This window comes from Pygocentrus nattereri, chromosome 7 (genome assembly GCF_015220715.1).
Source record: "Pygocentrus nattereri isolate fPygNat1 chromosome 7, fPygNat1.pri, whole genome shotgun sequence".
In the NCBI taxonomy this organism is placed as follows: domain Eukaryota; kingdom Metazoa; phylum Chordata; class Actinopteri; order Characiformes; family Serrasalmidae; genus Pygocentrus; species Pygocentrus nattereri.
In genome coordinates, this window is record NC_051217.1 from 2,277,711 (window position 1) to 2,298,217 (window position 20,507).

Here is a 20,507-nt window from a genome sequence, read left to right on the forward strand (position 1 = left end):
GACTGGCTGGCTTTAGATGGTGAAACTTTCATGCAATATTAGTTGCTTGAAACCTACTTGAATGTAAATTGCATTTGAGTTGCACAATGTGAAAACATCCAGCGATTCATCTGAAACTCTGCCGCAATAGCTTCAGGTGGCTCAACAAGTTGATCAAAATGCTGATAACGTGTCACGTGATTTTGTCAAACATCGTACTTTCAGTGATTGGTTTCACCGGATCCAGGGTCAAGGCAATAAAACAATAGTGAGTCTCCTGAAGTTAAGGATGGCTTACTCAGTGAAACTTTTATGCTGTTGCTTAAATTCTACATGAAACCAAATAAGTTGCATAATGCACTGTGTCCTGCAACTCACTGGAAGCTCTGTTGCAACTGTCTCAGCTTCATGAAACAAGTGTCCAATCAAAACATGAAAAACACATCATGTGATCACGTTCTCTGCCATGCATAAAATGACTGGATTAACTGGATCAGTGAACAGGAGAAGGTATATAACCGAAGATGGTTTATTGGGCTGACGCAGAGTTGGTAGTTTGTCATGTTGCCAGTTCCTGAGCCATGACAACAAACCTGAGTTTCTCTAAGATAACATTTCTGTAGCCAGCTGCATGGAATAGCCAGCTAACACTGACAGTTGTTTAAATGGCTGCTTGTTTATTCAACTTTGGCAACCTGCCGTTATCGCTATTGAGGTAGTGAGATTAATTTCTCCTACTTTTGTTCTACTATTTGTACTATAAATGCACACACACACACACACACACACACACACACACACACACACACACACACACACACATATATTATATATATATATAGCTATAGGTACACCACTTTATTAGGTTCAATTGCTCGTTAACACAAATAGCTAATCAGCCAATCACACGGCTGCAACTCACTGCATTTAGGCCTGTAGAGGTGGTCAAGACAACCTGCTGAAGTGCAGACCGAGCATCAGAACTGGGGAAGAAAGGGGATTTAAGGGACTTTTGAACGTTTGAACGTGGTTGTTGGTGCCAGACGGGCTGGTCTGAGTATTTCAGAAACTGCTGGTCTGCTGGGATTTTCACGCACAACCATCTCTAGGGTTTACAGAGAACGGTCCGAAAAAGAGGAAACATCCAGTGAGCGGTCAGTTGTGTGGATGAAAATGCCTTGTTGATGTGAGAGGTCAGAGGAGAGTGGGCAGACTGGTTCCAGATGATAGAAAGGCAACAGGAACTCAAATAACCAACCAGAATCTCTGAGGAACGTTTCCAACACCTTGTTGAAAGTCTGACAAGAAGAATTAAGGCAGTTCTGAATATATATATATATATATATATATATATATATATATATATATATATATATGTGCGTGTGTGTGTGTTCATTTATAGTAAAAACATAATATAAAGATAAAAACACAAGCTGCTAATTTGGCTCTCTAGTGGAGTTTTTGTACGTATTTCACGTGGCTTTATTTTTTAATTGCTTTGTGTAACTGTCAAGTTGCGTAGAAAATATGTCTCATGCAACTACATGCACGGAAGTTTTATGTCAGCCTAAGGGTTGAGTTCTGTCAGTGGTGATTCACCATTAATCTTAACCTGGGTGTGAGAAAATGGCCATACGTTTATTCTTTCAGGTCTCTGTAAAGGAGGGAACGGGCCTCTTCTAGCAGAATTGAAGCAGGTTTATGGCTTTTGACCTTTGATGTTTACATCTTCTCCACCTTTGTGAAAATGTGAAGAATTCACTGACAGTGATGTGTGACAGTGATGTGACCACAAGCCACAGTGTTTTCAAATGAACGCATTTTTGCTTTAGCTCCGTCTAAGGAGCACATCATAGACTGAAGTTCTTTTTACATGTTTAGTTGAAGGTAGCCGTTCTTTCTCAGAGTTAGAAGCTCCTCTGTCCTACTCTGACCTGTGATCTCCTCTCTGTAGATCCCCTAACCTCCACCACCACCAAAAACTCAAACTGTGCATGAACGTGTGCATGCATGTCCTCGTAACTGCGCATGGAGCTCAGAGTGAGTGTCTGTGGTCGGCTGCTTGTCTGTAATTAGGACGCTCTAAGCCTAGGTGAGAAGACTTCCGCAGGCTGCCTCATGAGAGAGCGCGAGCAGGAAGTCTTCAGTCACTCCGTATAATCTTTCTCTCTCTCCCAGAGTCAAAAGGTGCTATTACTCTGAAGTCTGTGTGCCATGGCCAGATGTGCCGGGCTGCACCAGCTCATCAAATAGAGCAGCAGTCGATGTATGAGACAGTAGTCAGGTAGCACCTCTTTACTGCTGCGTATCTATTTGTCTCTCAGTCAGTGAACATACAGGAAAAATCACATCCTCCACTATAAAGCTATAACTGCACTCTTAGATCACTCCTTCTAGGCTTAAAGCCCAAGTCAGGAACCTGAAATAGTTCTAGAGCCACGTGGGCCCTCTTTGGGTGTTCCTGAGGTCTGATGAACATACACAAGGCATTGTCTTCAAAAATATGCTCCTATGATACTAAAACTGGCCTATCAGATACAGCAATGCAGCAATTGGAACTGTACTTTTGAAGTAATATTGGTCTGCCATGGTAATGTACTGCAACAGATCCCATTCATTTTCTTTGGGAAGTGTTTGGGAGATGCAGGGTACTGCACGAATTGAAGAGAACTTTATGCACATGAATCCAACCCAGGCCTAATGTCTTCATGTCCCTATATTTTCTATAGAGCAAGGCGATAAAAGCAAAGAGAAACTAATGTTTTGCATGTGGTAGATATGAATGGCTATTGATTAACATAGTAAGGTTTCAATGCATAATTTTGTACTGGTTGCCTTTCAAGGATACGCTGCATATTGCAGGAACATAACTTTGCAGAGTAAACCTTTGAGGATTTGCCATAAATGTCCTTTCTTGTTGATTCTCTATCTTAACGTGTAGCTCTGGATATACTGTACTAATCCATATTTTGTTTGGCTTTTTAATATGCTGTACCAGATGCCCAGCAAACCAACCCTCCTCCTCCATTGCTTTTTGGATGCCCATCTCAAAATTTTGTTCTGGTGCAGGGCCTGATTCAACCAACATGATGCATTTACCCCATCAGATGGCCAGTGGTCTTCACTTATTTTCTCAACCTCAGTGTATGAAGCATCAGTTTGATTTATGAAATGTTCAAACACAACATAGAAGGCATGCTAGTAACAGCATATTTACGACTGTATATGCCGCCAAATTCAATGGCCCAACAATAATCACAGGGATTTAAAGTAACGACAGTAGCAGGGATCGCTATGGCAGCCAGGAAAACAACTGTTTTGTTCTGTGGATGCACAAATGGACATTCTTCCTCAGCTACAGCAGAAATATTGTTTCACTGTAGTTATTAAAACATGAACCTTTATTTTCCTTACACTAAATAACTCCCTTTAGCACAGTTTTCAGACACTCCTACATTTAGACAAATTTATTGAAGATGTCATTGAGTAAGCAAAGACTTTCTATTGTCATGTTAGAGGTAATGCTTAGTGAGCTTTGTTTCCCGTGCTACAGTATTAATGCACTTGCTACTTTTCCCTGTAGCTGTCCATACAGCCATGGATGCTGCCCATATGCTTGAAGGAATGTGGTAGATAATTTCTAGGGGGATTGAAATTTGGCAGAAAACAGTTTTATTTGTTAAATCAGCTGGTGTAAGCCTACAGAATGCTTGCAAAAAAACTTGCTAAAGTTATATTGCATTATGTCATGCTACCATTAGTTCATGTTATGAAGGCCAGTCAACAGCAATGCAAAAGCCCACATATTTACAATGAAATGTTGTCACTCCAAAATCCCAAACTGAAGTGGGAAATTGGGGTTGGGTGTTAATGTCTTTGTTGAAATAACTGGTGTTGACTGCAGAGTGCCTAATCAACTCTGAGCTCCTCTGTCCTAAACTCAAATCTCAGCAATCCAATCTAACCCAATCAAAATTTAGGAAAAACGTATCCTGACGTAAAAATTCTAAAAATCCAAAGCACCAGTCACATACATACTGACTGTATTTCAATTGGATTTGGAACACTTTCCTAACACCCATATGTGACCAACAAATGGAGACAGTTGCGTTCACATATGTAGCCATATCAGACCAACATAAACGCTGTAGGTTGAAATCAAATCAGGTGAACCGCCATGTGCCTGGCAGAGATCCATTAATGCACACCTGACAAGCAATAGGCAAAGCGCAAGTTCACCTTTGACAGGGGTGGGGCAGGTGGGATGCAGGGTAGAGAAGGTCCCGTGTTAGGAAGAACAAGGCAGGATCTGGGAGTGTGCGTCGTGCCTAGATGGTATCATCAGAATGCAGTGGGTGAGTGACTAACAGGATGTGACAACATGCAAAAAACCAGCATCAAAAGACATTCCAGCGCAATATCATCAGCCGCAATGATAACAGCTTTAATATAAATGTAGGGCAGTAGGAACTGGATGAGTGTCATCAGCAGAGAGGTGCTCTCTCTTCTTCACGTTCTTATCACCAATCAAACTCATTTTCACGATATAAGGTTCATCATACGTACAGTGTTCCTGTAACATATGACTGCATAACAACTTCATCACACCCTCTATCTGAACTGCAGGACGGCTGGTGAACAGTAAACACACTGCTGTGACTAATGACAACGTTCAAGCTCACTGTTTTGTTCACAGACTGCCAGCAAATTTGAGAAATGCCCGAAACGTTGCATTAACAAATTTTAGAATTACCACTGATCTGTTACTAAACAACGTTGAGTGGAACAGATTTCTGACTTGTCAGATGTTTTGAATTACAAGACAAAATATTCATCTGGAGATTTAATTAGACCACTGAAGTTCAAGCTCCTCAAGTACTTGTTACCACATGAAGTATTTTTTTTTAGGTTAATCTGACGGGCCATTTTTATAGTACAGAGGAAGATTCTCTTGCTCAGATGTTGCTTTTTGATGGCTCTGGCTTTAGACCAAATACAGATATAAAAGAGTGCCATCTAATCTGAGCACAATGTGACTTTGTTGAAATCTCTAATAAAACTCAAGAGGAGACACAAGTGACATATGTGGGCCCCTTTTCTTAGAAGAAATACCTGAGCAGCAAGAGACTTGAGCAAAAGTCTCAGTGGCCTTTCTGTCTTATCTCCTTATCTAGGAGATACTAGCAATCTTATTTTATGTTTCTTTCCTATGAGAACACAACCACAGAATGATCAAGAAACCGTTATCCATATTATTCTCTGTATGCAGGTTGAAAGTGGTCTTTTGCGCCTGATTGCATTTTGTCCATCCATAACAGTGGCCCAGTTTGCCAAAAGCTTCAGCAGAGTTCAATATAGAGGCCACATTCATTAGTCCTACACTGACTATCATGCCATTCCACTGAGATCTATTCAGAGCCCCTCCTAACCATGTTCAGTCTGCTTTGCAAAAGATGTTAAATGGCTTGACTTGTACTCTTTAAACGTCTAATGAGTTGTACATTTACTAGGCCCCCGTCTTGCATGCATCCAAGTACAGCAGGCAGGAGGAGGACTAGTGTCCTGGAATCTGAAGTCTATGGAATGCAGTGAGGCTTTGGCAGGACAGAGGCCATAATCACAAGGTTTCTGAAATGTGCTTTAAAAAGTTGTCAGGCTCTCAAGGCACTCACTGAAGAAAAAGAGCAGCTTTGCAGACCCCTTTCAGCACAATAGATCTATGGTCAGAAGAAACGGTGATCTGGCATTCAAGGAATAGTTCTATGACAAATCTGTGTATTGCCATCCGTGAAGAACTATGTGTGGTCACTTAGAAAGACAAAATAAATGAACTTTGGCAAACTTTTCCAGTCAGTGTGCGCCCAACTAAGTAAACAGAATGGCGTCGGGGTCTGGCCTTGTTCAGTCCAGGGCAGCCTAGACGCTCTTAGAAGCAAGTAAGGGCCTTTAATCAATACCATCCCTGAGGTAGCAGAGCGCTCGCAAAGCTGCTTACATGGCTTTTCCGTTCCCCTCCCTCCCTCCCTCCTTCCCTTCCTCTCTCGCTCTACGCTGGAGCTGCAGCTTTGCCACAACTATGAGAAGGAGGGCGCCTTCCCAGGCCTCTCTCTGACTCCCTTTCCCTCTCTCTCACACTTTCTGGACCTTGCCCAAGCCAGCTCTAATTAGGCCCCCTTTCGTACCCGCTGCGGTGCCTTGTGTAATCTGTGCACTATGTGGATGGGTCTCTAGTTCTGCCCAGTAGAGCGTCCTGCCAGCTCCTTCTTCCCCCGTCGCTTATCCAGGTCCGCATCCCATAAAGGCTAGCACACAAAAGCACAGGATAATGGCCCCAAGTTGCAAACAGAGGAGCCACTCCTCTGGGCCGTTTGAACTCGGCACGGGGCCGGCGTCACACAGGCTCTTGAGGGGGAAGAACAACTGCGGCTGCAGAGCACTCTGCTTCGCGTGAGATGGCAGGGAGGTAGGCCCTCTCTCAGCCAGAACTTCCAGCACTTTTGAGGACAGGGTGCGTTAACAGGCTGTAGGGCGCGGGTCATGTTTTCTCAACTTGTTTCAATTAAGAGATCCATTCATACACTCGGCACGACACACGCATCTTTTACCTTCCCGATTTCAGTACTGCTTACGCCGCTACACCCATATTCAAGCTGGTTTTTCTGAGGGAGGTACTGTGATTTAAGTATTTACCTATTTACCAAGAATTAAATCCAGTTGAAAACGCAACACCTGTATTTACTTCTACGTTTGTAAATCTAATGTTTGCAGAGTTAATTTCATATGTAATGTATCTTGTTTCAACTGATCTGTAGGCAAATACAATAACTAGTAAAAAACAAGGACATGCAGCATGTTGTTGAGTGACATGCTTGTTGCGTAATTCTTACATGAACCTCCAGGCAATGACATTCAATTCACTGAATCCATTCCTATCTGTGGCAAATCCCATAACCCAAATGACAATTCATTATAGAATCTCCCTGGTAAAACTAATCCAGCTCAAATAGTGCTCAGTAGTTGTGAACACTGGCCCTGCAGGACCACTATAGATCCTATAGATACAATACATTTTAGCATTTTTTCATGCTTCTGTATACCTACTTCAACACAGACCTGGCTTGTTGATTAGCTGATTATATAGATCTGCTGTGCTAAAGTGGGAAAAACTCAAAAATAAATATGGCATATTCCAGGACCAGAATTGGGAACCAGTGCTCTATGGACTTGACAGTAAATTACTGTAAGGCCTCGCCCAGTGCTTGCCTCGAAGAGCTGGCACTGTTATTGTTAAATACAGAACACGTTGAAGAAAAGCATTGTTTGGCACCACAGTCAGATTATTGCTTTATGTGAGCTGGATGTTTGCAGAAGGGTCCACAGCCAACCCCCCTTCTTTCACAACCTTAACGCCCCTGTTCTCCTCTATTCAGTCTGACAAGCAACACCCGCAATTAGAAGTGAGCCAGCTCAGCCACATCCAGCCTGACCACTGCCTGCGCTGGCTTTCCCCAAAGCCTTGGTTTCAACACGTGCACACTTGGGGATCTATCAGTACGGCTGGTCTCGAGCCGCCACCACCTCCTCCCCGGTCACTCATTGTAAGGAGAAGTGCAGCCGGGCCAATAAAACCAGGACTGTGGCCGCCACGGATGTTCGTCTCTCAGCAGGCATGCAGGCTGGATTTAGCCGGAGCTGCGGACGAGGAAATCGGGCCAGGCCTCGTCCCTCTAAACCGAGCTCCTCCCCTCTCCTCAGCATCGGCCAGTCAGGCTCTCAAGGACCATAAGGAACTCTGGTTGCAGCCATTCTTCCGCCAATCAGGGTGGCAGGAGGCAAGATTGATGGCGCGGAGGTGCTTTATGCACTTTGGAATGAAATGGGAGATAGATCTTGGCCTAACTAGGCTATAATAAAGAATGCAGTCTCAAAATAACTGAAAATAACTGAAGACTTCAAAAATGTTGACCAAATGGCATAATTTAGTTCCAGAGGCTTACGATGTAAAAGAAGGTATGCCAATGTGAAGCAGTGATTTACTTGAAGCCATGTTCAAGGGTTTAAATTCTTCCTCCATTTTCAGAGGGTAAGGAAATAAACGTCTTGGAAAATATTCCATTTTTCAGTTCTTCCCTTAAGGGAGGACAACAGAGAGAAAAAAGAAGAAAAAGAATGAAAGAGAGGTATAGAAAGAGTGATCTAGACTTTATAATGCTAATCTGCTAAGAATTGGAGCGTTCTTGTACAAACACTTCTAAAGAATGATGCACTACAACAGTCTAGTCAAGTTAGACAAGTATGACTGCAGGGGTTCCTTCGCAGTGCTTACCTCACAGCTAGACACTTTGGAGCCCATGGTAGAACATGAGAGGAATTTCACTCCAGGCAGTGCTCTGGACACCAGATATGAGAGCGTCATAAGGGCAACGAGTGGTCACCATGATCATGCAAATTAAAATGACTAATCTCTTAAAACAAGTACTAGGTGTTGCCATTGTGGAACCTTCTAAGTCATAAAGTTGGATCTGAAAGTATCTGCAGTATCATGAAGGGTTGATTGTGGTGATGAAGGTGAGGGTTGAACAGAAAATTGAGCATCTCAAGACATATAATGCGAATACTTTATTATCAATGTGTGAATGGTGTTAGCTTTTTGTCTGGATATTAATAATATATGAAAACTATACACCAAAACCAGGCTCCTCCTATTTTTGCTGTATAATTTTTCAAATTGGTATTGAAAGATTCTTTATCTTTATAGATATTTATATATATAATATATATAAGCCAAAGTGCATTTCCCGTTTTTTTTCCACTTGTCCATGTACACATTGCACCATACATAAATAATTACATTGTAAAAATGACTCCAGTATTTACAAGTATAATATATATTTCATATAATATATAAAACTTTATATTAAATCTAAGTAGATGATATTTGGGATAGTTTGTGGGGGTCCGTAAAGTCTCTTGGCGCATCTCTCAAGTCCAAGGCCAAGTCCATTATTTGTGTGTGTTATCTGTGGTTGTTGAGGAGGATTTCAAGCCAGCATGGGCAGGAGGTGATGAACTGGCGCGAGTAGCAAGGGCCCCAGCCCTTGGCGAAGCTGATGCGGACACTGTTGGGGTCGTACGGGCCGTCCGGTAGCGCTGGCTCCGCACCCTGTCGCAGCAGCAGCGCCGAGCGCTCGTAGTCGAACACTTTGATGGAGTAGCCGGGCATGACTTTGCGCACCACCAGCAGGCCACGAGCGGCTGGCCCAGCCTCCAGAGTGGGCGAGTTGACAAAGATGGGGTGCTGGCTGCGGTTGTAGGCCCACACGCCATCAGGCTCCTTGCTGAGCAGCAGGCCGTAGCCAATCTTGCCGCGTGTGCGCTGGGCCGTGCCACTACGCCGCTCGCCGCTCAGCTGGCCCAGGCAGAAGCCTGTTCCTTGAGGTAGGTCGTAGAAGATGCTGACAGAAGGCTCGTACACTGGGTAGAGGCGGCCCACCCGCGTGCGGTGCTCCCAGTATGCCACGCTGCACCAGTGCATCTGTTTGGGGGCATCTGGCGACAGGCTGGCGTCTGAAAGACAGAGACATGGAGCTGGCTTAGCAACTGACACACAGCATTCAGACACATATAGCATCCCCCTTCCCACCAACACAGTCGATCAATAAATAACGCAAAACTTTTGGGGTCTGAAGTTTCCTTCTTTACTCCAACTCCATAGTCAATACGGGAAAGGAAAGGGAAGCTTATCACTGCTGGCAGAGCAAAACCTTGTCTTATATTTTTTTGTCATCATTTAAAAATATCAGCTGGCCTTTACATTGTGGGAATTTTTTTTGGTGAATGCACTGAAATGGTCCCAAACTGTTTGGAATTAAAGTCTATCTACACTGGCTTACATTGAAAGTTATGTGAAGTTTTTTGGAGATACAAGGTTTTATGCGGGCAGCAACATTATGCTACCGCTCAGCATCAAACTGCATGACCAAATCAGCAGAACCTGCTTTAAACCTTGTGGTAATGTGATCTCAGACAGTCTTCCTTATGTGAGCTATATTTTATGACATATTGTTATCTACAAAAGGACCGGCCGGATACAATTCTAACTTTGAGGCAACTGCTATCAGTGTTTTTATATATTTATAGGATGCCATAATGATCTCAGTTTAATAGGTAACAGCAAGTCATACAGCGTCACAAAACTCATAAGCAAGTCTACCTGAGATTACTTTATGGGTTTAAGCCAGTGACAATTTGGTACAGAGTGCTACAAAACAAAATGAAAGCAAACTCAGTAAACCTGACGCCAAACATGTCTTGGGTGAGCAACTTTGTGTAGGATTTTTAAAGAGGACACTTTGTAATGTGAAATGCTTTAAAATACTTTCATCTTCTCTGAGTGTGTGTATGTGCCCACACTACAGGTACTAGACCTGTGCTTTCTAGTACAGTCCGAGTTTCACGTTCTGCCTGCTGGAACATACCAGTCTCATGCCCTTAGCCTTCCATGGCCTTAATCAGAGGTGTCAGTGCAGGAAAACCCAAGACTGAAGTTGACTCATGATAATGCACTTTTTTTGCACCACCTCAAGAGGGCACCACTTTAAGGTTTTGGGTTCTCATTTTTGCTCATTGCACCGTTTTATGAACGCATCCATTTTCCTTTAAATCATAAAACCATGAAAACCTTTTTACTGAATTATATAACCAAAAAATACTACTCGACACTAAAAGCCTCCTAAACGTTGCTGTCTGCAAAGTCCAGGATGAAGGAACCAACAGAAATGCCACAAAATGACTTACATTAGAAGTAAATTAAGTTTTTATCTTCTATTGTACACTATATTAGAGATATGTGGTTTTTAGACTGTTCAGCCTACAGTGGCTTAGTGCTACATGTTGTTGTTAAAGATATAAGGAGTGTTTCACTTCCCGATTGCTTTTTGAATGAGACAAAATACAGATATAAGAGATCATTTACATATATCAGTTATAAAAGCACTAGAACAAAAACAGCTAGCTTACATCTAATGGGTAAAAAGAGGTTATAAAATGGTAATGTAAAATAAATCATGGCTGTTTTTATGCACAGAACCAACGCAGAGAAAACAGGAAAATACAGTAAAAATGTAGCGTGACGGCCCTTTAACTATAAACTCTGATAGCTCTGGTTTGTGCGCGATCAAATGGCTAGTCCTGAAACACCAGCAGCGGATCACACCTGTAGAGAGCTGTGAGAGAGGAAGAATGAGAGCAGATCCAGAAGCCCACCTCCACTGTAAATCAGCTCCCTAATTCAGTTTTCATGGCTGAGGAGTCTGTGGACTGTGTTCGGTGCCAAAGCCCTGCGCTCTCCCAGTGAGTTACAACTCCCTGGACACGCGTCCAACTTCGCCTCACACACTACGCACGTATGCTTCCATATTCCACAAGACTGTATTCAACAGAGTTTGTGTACATTTCTGCCTCTTTGGTCTTCCTCTGCTTAACGTGAAAGCACTAACTAGGGGACAGGGGGGTTATGAGCTCATATCCGGTTTGTACTTACCCTACAACAAATCTCTCTCTCTCTCTCTCTCTCTCTCTCTCTCTCTCTCTCTCTCTCTCTCTCTCTCTCTGACCTTCTGTCTCTTGCTCTCTGCATCTCTCTCCCCTCTCCCTCTACATTCCAGTGAATGGATGAAGGTGGTGGTGGGGAAGTGGGGTGGTGGTGGGGAGGAGTGCATGTCCCCTCCCTCTCTGCTCCCGCTGCGGGCCAGGGGGACGGCATTCAGCTCCCTGACAACTTAGCCCAAGCTCGCGACCCCCTGACCCCCCAGGCTTCGCCCTATCAGCTCCCATTAACTCACACACAGAGTGATGCCATTATTTTGCTTCAGAGAGTCTATTGGCAGAGGGGGATTTAAAGAGCCCGCTCCATGGCCCCATTCCTTTCACTGGCCCTAATGAACACCCTGGCCCATTACCCAGAGCCTTTAAGGTGGAGCAGCGCAGATACACACACTCCAGTCAGAACAAATCTATGCACCTACACACACACACACACACACATAAGCCAGACACACACACAGACCAACAGTGCTATGGACAATTAGATTTAAAAACCTCTTATCCGCTCAGCAAACATTTACTAGCTCAGAAAAACTCTGACATCACAATAAAGCAACTGCAGTTAACACATTTTATAAAGGCAGTTATCAACTTTCTCTGTCAGCTACGATTAATTCATGTGCACACGAAAGCTTGATGTTTACGACAAACAGACGATCGTGTGAAACATGGGGAGCAGTCAATTGTCTTATCTCTCTAAGACGGAAGAAAATATTTGCATAATTATGTGGAAAGTAATGCAATTATAACAGTTACAAAGCAACACAGTCAAGACTGCCACCGTGTTGGTGCTTATTTGAGTGTTGATAGCTTTACATTCTTACTATCTGTGTAGTATGATTTGCTTCCTCTGCTAAAAAGTGATCTTTTTCACGTGATTGTGAAGAACCTCGCAGATGTCATGAAGAAATAAGCCTCTGACAAGCCCCGAGTGGTCAGAGGCCCAGACCTGATTGGTTGAAGTTTGTAATCTGAAATTCCAAACTTAATCTGCCGTAGAGCAGGTCTGGCACGCAGCATTAGTTTCCATGGTGATGAAGCCCGCTAAAAAGTGATCCGCCATCGTGAGACAGGGTTAGATCATCAAACTAACCTTAGTTAGCTGTCTAAGCCAGAAATTTAGTTAACCCTTTATTAAGTTAAATCAGGTGTGATGGAATTTAGAAAATCTATATGATGAAGAACTAAAGTTTATTTTCCAATAAACAAACAAGATATCTTCAGAAGATATCAGCTACTTTTCTCAAAACAAGCAATTATTTTACTGTTCACTTATTTTTTATTACTTTAATGTATTTCTGTTTATTTGCATTTATTCTAACGATATTTGCTGTTTTTATGAGCAGAAACACATTTATTTCCAACATAAAGGGTTTTAAATCTCCTAAGGCTTTTGCACAGTACTATATATGCACATGCACTGGTGATTTAATGTCTCATTAGCATAAAATACGCAGCGCAAAACTTGCACATGCATTATATATAAAGCACATTCTGGCCTGTTCAGTTTGATCTACAGCTCTAATGTGGGAGGGGGAATGTGACTAGTGCTGCCATGCGAGCTGGCCTGCGGCACAGGGGCTGGATGTGTGTGTATGGGGGAGTAAAAGTGTGGTTTCACACACACCCCCCCAACCCCCCAGACCCCACCCCCCCAAAACACACACACACACACACACACACACACACACTGAGCACACTAAAATGGCCCCTCTTCGCTGGGCCCCTGAATGTTACCATTAGTGAATTCCTCAGATCCTGCGCTAGCCTGCAAGGCAGCTTTTTTCCCTCCTCCACAGCCTTTATAGCCCTCTGGCTGCTATCATTTTAGAGGCTTTGAACATGGCCACAGCCTAACGGGCAGTGAGCACAGTGCAGATGCACCATTTAGCAGAACACAGTATGAGATATGAAGGTTTTGTAGGAGCAGTGACACAGTTTCATGTTGAATCTATACAAGAAAGTCAGTGCTGAACAGCAAATGGTCAGACACGTTAAATAAGTATCACATAGCTTACAGCTTCTTGACGGTTATACATGTTTTCAGACTGGGGATTCTTTTTTAGATCTGAAGTAAGAGTGGAGCTTTTTTTGTATCTGATGGTGACAGTTTTGGTGGTCTACCAGGTCTTCCAGGGTTATTAGGAGTCCCGTTTTCTCGGTATCTTTTAACAATTTTTGAACATTTTTGCAAACTCCTGCTTTTTTTCCTCGTTTGTCTCCTTCTAATCTAATCTGCTCAGAAATATCTCCAGAAAAAAGAACCTTAACGGCTGTTTTGACTAGAAATGTAGTAATGAAGGGTGGTCTATGACTTTTGCACAGAACTGGAGCAGAGAGAGTTAAGACTGCAGGGGTGTAAAGAACAAAGGTTAATAGCCTATTTAATGTTTAGCTTGGGATGGTAATACACAACACAGGGAGCAATGACTTTGCCTCACCACTGTTCTATGTGTATTGAGTGTGTTTTTGCTTTGGAGTCAAATGGCTTTGGCTGGGCCACGTCTCGCCGAGTGCTGCTCTGTGAGTGTGTGTCAGCGTACAAAGACACAGAAACAATGTGAAGAGATACAGACAGAGGGGAACATATATTCTCTTTCATTCTCTTCTCTTTTTCTGTCTCTCATTCCTTTTTCTGCTCTATCTCCCTCTCTCTGCTACCACCCCTCGTCCATTCAGTACGCACAGTTGTTTGGATACAATCAGAACAGGCTCTTTGGCCCTTCTCTCTCTCTCTGTTCCTCGTTTATGTGTCTCCTTTAACACACATTGTTTGGTTTTTCCACCAATGTTCTCATGTTCATCACCTCCAGATCACCTGCTGTATTTCTCTGCACCTGTAATTGCTCTGTGTGAGCGGCAGGCTGCTGTTATAAAGCAGTCGAACACGCATGATTCTGCTGCCTTTCTGAGACCAGGTAGGGCTGGAAAATGCACATCAGCATGCTGAAAACAAGCAGGATGCTCAGTTCCTGTCTGCGCCTCCCCCTTGAGACCACCATCAATGAGACGTTCTGACAGTGTGTCAGCGCAGGAACCGCTGTCTCACACACGCACAAACGCCACTGTACACACTCACACACTCAGAGTCAGAGTGCACTCAAGCCGTTCTGAGTTAATGATACAAAGTGCACTCGGAGCACGCGGGTATGAAGATCAAGCAGCAGTCAAAGAAGACGGCTCTATGGCTCCAGTCACTGTTAATGACAGTGCTGTACTTTCCCAAGTCTTACTCAGGTTAGCACAGGTGCTGAAACCCAGCCAGGCACTGCAGTGAGAAAACCTCTTATCTCCAAAAAAAGGGAAATTTACAGAAGAAGCAAAACACGTGCTTAACTTAAGATCTGTTAATGACATAAAAATAACATTCAGACCACTTCAGTCCATTTGTTGAGAAATGTAAACGTCAGCTGGTGGTTTCAGAAAAAAAATAATGGAGTTAGTAAATAAAAAATGGGGAAAAATGGAGTTACAAGGTTTTCTTACAGCAGAAAAGTTACATAAGTGGAAGTGGATGACACTCTAGCACGTGGTAGCTACACACGGACATCACGGGTTGAATAGCCCAACAAGGACATACTTTACACCGTTATGTTTCAGAATGTAAACACGGCTGAACATTCGTTTATTGCATGTCATCAGCAAAACATACCACCAGCTGACCTACAGAACAATAACCCACACAGCTTGAAATGTCCCCGTGTTCAGTATCTCTGCTACATAGATAGTTATACCACCATTTTCAGTTAACTCCTTGTTTCACTCTACGGTTCTACATCACACGCTCAGTCAAAAGCTTATGTAGGGGATAATACACAATATTAAGAGACGCTTATTAGTCCCACAACGGGGAAATTTCACCTCTGCATTTAACCCATCCGTGAAGTGAAACACCACATACACTCTAGTGAGCACACACACACTAGGGGGCAGTGAGCACACTTGCCCGGAGCAGTGGGCAGCCCAATCCACAGTGCCCAGGGAGCAGTTGGGGGTTAGGTGTCTTGCTCAAGGACACCTCAGTCATGTGCTGTCGGCTCTGGGGATCAAACCGGCGACCTTCTGGTCACGAGGCTGGATCCCTAACCTCCAGCCCACGACTGCCCCCAGAATATGCTTCATTTTTATTTATTCCAGACTTCATATGCCTTATTCTATCAATTGATTAAGTAAATGAACATGAATACGAGTTCTGAGTGTCTGTGTATTCATTAGAATAACCACTCTATCATCTCTAGTGGTAACCGAGACCATTCTGAGCAACATCTGATGTCCCGTTTGAGAGCATTCAAAACACATAACCGTGCGGTTTCTGGAAGGCTGTTTGTTCCCCTCATTTCAGAGCAGATTGTGGGTACATGCACCCACCCACACACACACACACAGACACACACACACAAAGCAAGGAAAGAAAGCTGGAAGCAATTACTTTGCATCTGTTTAACCCCTCCACCTCCCAACAGCTCCGTTTATCCATTAGGAAAGTAGCAAGTATTATTATCGCCATTATATTCTCACAACTATCTCCTCTATATGTCAATCTTTTCAGACACACATACTGCCAGCAGTCAGCTGAGACACTCACACTCAGCCTGAGCTCAGCCTGATGCTGCCTTCAGGAGCTCATCAGGACATACATATGACTTTACTCCATTCCAGTGCTTATTGAAGGATGTGCCCACCACACAGAAAGGGAGCATGAGCTTCCAGAAAATGCATGTCTTGCTTTTTCTTCGCTATGTTAATGGCACATACATCACGAAGAAGCGCTTCAAGTATTTTTCCTTTTCTTTCTCAATTTGCTTCTGGGCAGAAAAAGTGAAAGCTTGTTTTAACTCATGCATAAACTACAATCTAGAGTTCAATTTGCAAGTCTCAACAGTGGTATTTCCCAGCTTCCACAACTCAACACTCAAACACAGCGTGAAAATGCTTAAGTTGAACCACGTAACCCCCTTCACTGCAGCCCACAGCAGCACCACACTGCACAAAACGGCTCATCTGTACCATTATGTACAAACGCCTATTCCACACTGTAACATAAATCATACTTTTCAGACGTACTAAAGATGCAGTGAGTTCAGTATAGTACTGAAAAATAGAAAAATATACTTTCAAAACAACAACAAACCGAATCAAAGATGCACCAAGCTATCTGAAAAACATTATTAATGATCAAAACCCTGCGACCCTGACGGAGAAGCGGCTTAGAAAATGGGTGGATGGATGGATGGATGATCAAAACCTGGTAGGGGTGCATTCTATCAGAGTAAAGTGGGCAGGAACGAGGAAGAGGGGCATATGCTCAAATGACAGGGCTTTTTATTCTCAAGTCCTTTACAAATTTTAGGGGTTCAGATTCTTAGGGCTTGTCTTGCCAGAGGGCTGAATGATGAATACTGAGATTGTGAATTCAATCTATAGTGATGCCACAGCCACCCTGCTGTTCCTTCCTCACTCGTCCAAAGGGGCAGAGTGCTGGGCTGTCCATTGATGATGTCTTCCTGATGGTTTGAGAAAGGTGCAGTAGCTGGCTTCATGTATCTCAGAGGAAGTGTGTGCTAAACCTTGTCGCACCGTGTGATGGGGAGACCTACCTACCGAGTGAAATTAGAGAAAACACAAGATCAGTTTTAAGTCGTTCCCATGCACTTCATCACAAAACTTGATCCCAAATCAGCACCCGGGCCGAGATTCTTCTTCAGGTTGGACCCAAGGAGCGTGGTGAAGTAATAAACCTTTGAAGAAGGGCTTTGTGATACTGCTGTGTGAAACACATTGACATGAAAGATTTCTGTCAGAGGAGGATGATTTAACAGTGTGAGCAAACTGCACTCAAGCAGTGGATCAAAGGTGATAAATTAAGAGCATGACCAATTGAGATCAGTCAACAGTGAGCTTTTTAGACTGTCTGAGTTGAATATGGGGGGGGGGACGACCTCAAATGGCACTGGATCTTTTCAGAGAATACACACCACTATTTGGAAACCAGCCTATTCTTTCTGCCTTCAGTTTTGTTTTGCTTCATGGGTTTTTTTTTTCCCCCAAAAAGTGAAGTGTGCACGCACACACACATTGACACAAGCCCAAAGGCGTTCCCTTTGAATGTCCACGCTTGCACATAATGCCTTGTTAAAACTGCAGTACAATCACTTGGGTAAACAAATGCATTTCAAAGCTCTTTTCTCATCCCGTGCTTTGCAGGGCAAAGAACGACATTGTTCACCAACAAGGAAAGTGCTCCATGGTAACCACTCCAGAGCTATACACTCACTTCTCCTACTCTGTCCTCTCACTGAGCAATAAGGAAGGCAAGGCATACCTGACTCTGACATCACGGTTGGTTCAGACCACCAAGTTCAGCCCTTGGGTAGCTCAATACCTGAACTCTCATTTGTTTATAACCTATAAACCTATAAAATGGATTTATAGGTTCCTTGGGCAAAGGAGGGAGCATGGAACATCAGAGATGCTCAATGATATCGGGATCATATCGGTATCAACACATATTTGCCATAAGGCAGAAGTTTAGGTTTGATTGAGATTTCAGAATTATATCTGATGATGCATTTAATAAATACATTGTTAGAGCCATAATGGAAATAAGTGAATTATGATTTAGAATCTGATGTCTAATGTTTATTTGAATGTTTGATAAGATTGACTGTTGCTTATTTAGTAATGTTAACTGTTAAGTTTAATCTTGCATAATTACATTAATGTATGCATGACGTCACTCTGCTGAAGCAGTAAGCTGCGTGAGTAACGTAGAGAGATATAGCGCAACAGTCTTGTTTGCTCTGACTACACAGAACCAAACCGTTCTCCTACATATACACAGAGAGAACTTTAATTTGCCATTTCATTCTTGTAACCGTAGCATTTTTAGTAAACAGCTGAAACTTTCAAAGACGTCTCGCGTCATTGACTTAAGCTCAAGAAACTGGTCATAAACGAAACTTGGAGAAACTGCATCTACATACATAAATCAACAGATATGCACTTTTAAATATTGCATATTGGCATCTGCCCATAATTCTAGCAACCTAGGTATAATCATTTTGATGCCGGAACACTCCTGAATGTTCTTTGGATACCATAGAAAACCACTTGCCTAAAGAATCTTTCAGTGAATGCTTCTTTAAAGAATTATTGGTGTAAATGTGTAAACATAAAGTTTGAAAAGTCTTGGCTCTACACCAATTAAAGGTTTTTCCTAGAACCATGCGTCCCAACCACTTAGGATCCTTTACTTTCATGTGCATGTTTTAATACCGCATGTCTTCTCCCTGTTGCTACAGACAGACAGCTTTTAATGCAGTGGGATAACATGAAAAGCAGTAAAAAAGAGACAGGCAGAGGAGTTAAAGATGGGACCACCCCCACACCTCCTGCCCCAACTCTACCACCCCAGCACTTCAGCAGGGTGAGCTGGGAGTAATTACTACTAAAGTACACAAAAAGGTCTCGAGAGTTTCAATCCACTCTTATTATCCAGTAATGCTTTTAAAAGCACCATGCAGGGAAGAAAAGAGAGAACAAGAGGAGAGAGAAAAGAACAGCCCCAGGGTAAAAACTCACATTCAGGGAGAGACCAAAAGACAGTGAGAAAGAGAGAGAGGTAGGCAAACAACAGCAAAGCTGAAAGGGCCTGTCGTCTCTTCTCACCAAACTGCAGGCCCACATCCCTCTCTTTTTCAATCCCCCCTCTAATCCAGGGAATTCTGAAAAGATGAACTCATTCCTCCGCTACTCAGAGAGAGAGAGAGAGAGAGAGAGAGAGAGAGAGAGAGGGAGAGAGAGAAAGAGAGAGAGAGAGAGGGGGGGGGGTGTTACCAGTCTGTTTAACCAGAGAGGGAGAGAGAGAGATGGTAAGGAGGGGGAGTTGGAGTCTCTTATCCTGTGCCAAGGATTAGATTCCCCTCCAGCTATTAGACTCTACCACTGGGCTGACAGGCAGAGGGGGAGACAGACAGCATGTTTGTATATGTGTGCTTGTATGTGTGTGTTTGTGTGTGTGTACGTATGTGTGTGTGTGTGTGAGAGAGAGAGAGAGAGAGAGAGGGAGGGAAGGAGTGAGAGGCAAAGGCAAAGAGGAGGGAGGAAGGGAGAGGAAAGAGAAAGAGAGCAGTTTTATAGTGGACAGAATTCATCTTTTGACGCCACTCTTAACAGACCAGAGCATTCTTTTTCCTGCTCTGGCTGGACAGCGAGGCTGCTCTTGGGGGACTACAGGGTTCTTCTGAGTGGGAAAAACTGAAACATAATAAACTGAACCATAATAAACATAGCAAGCTGGGGCCCCTCCAAACCCCTAACTCTCAACCCCCCCTTCTCTTCTTCTGACGTGGTACAGCTCTGATTTTTTAGACAACTATCACTACAGGGCAACTTACAACTCACTAACAGGCCGCATTTAGGCTGGCGTCTGTGCTATCTCTGCCATCAAAGACTGCTCTATCAGCCAGACGCACTAACCAGCCCTGCACTCTCACACAGATGGATTTCTCTCTCTCCCTCCTCCTTCTCTCTCTTTCGTTCTCTCTCTCCGCAGGGCCTGTAATGTGTTTCGGCGACATTAAGGAAGCCTGAGTGAGCACAGACCAGCGCAAACAAGAAGGCCAAAGTAAAAGAACCACATAACGATCTAACAAAGACAGCAGCAGATGCCACATATCAGGGCCTGACTGGTGTGAACATTTTGTCACCAGTACCAAAAATTCTGATAACCCTTAATATCATCTGATATCATTTAATATGGTCAATAATTAAACAGATTCCAGTTAAATGATCCTTTACTGACTGATATGACTATCAGTTACCAACTTAAAGTTCTCAGTTGTCCACTATCTCACATAAACCACAGACACTCACAAAATAATATACACGCTGTATCTGTTCATCACAACATGACTTTTTATAGA

The 20,507-nt window shown here is 43.2% G+C and overlaps 1 protein-coding gene across 1 annotated transcript in view; it reads right to left on the bottom strand.

The window, feature by feature from the left end:
* Window positions 1-8,583: 8,583 nt before the first annotated feature.
* Window positions 8,584-20,507, bottom strand: part of smad6b (SMAD family member 6b) — a 39,199-nt gene continuing 27,275 nt past the window's right edge. The window contains exon 4 of the mRNA XM_017691728.2: window positions 8,584-9,546. Coding sequence (XP_017547217.2) covers window positions 8,996-9,546 — 551 coding nt within the window. The 3' untranslated portion in view covers window positions 8,584-8,995. The remainder of the gene's footprint in view (window positions 9,547-20,507) is intronic.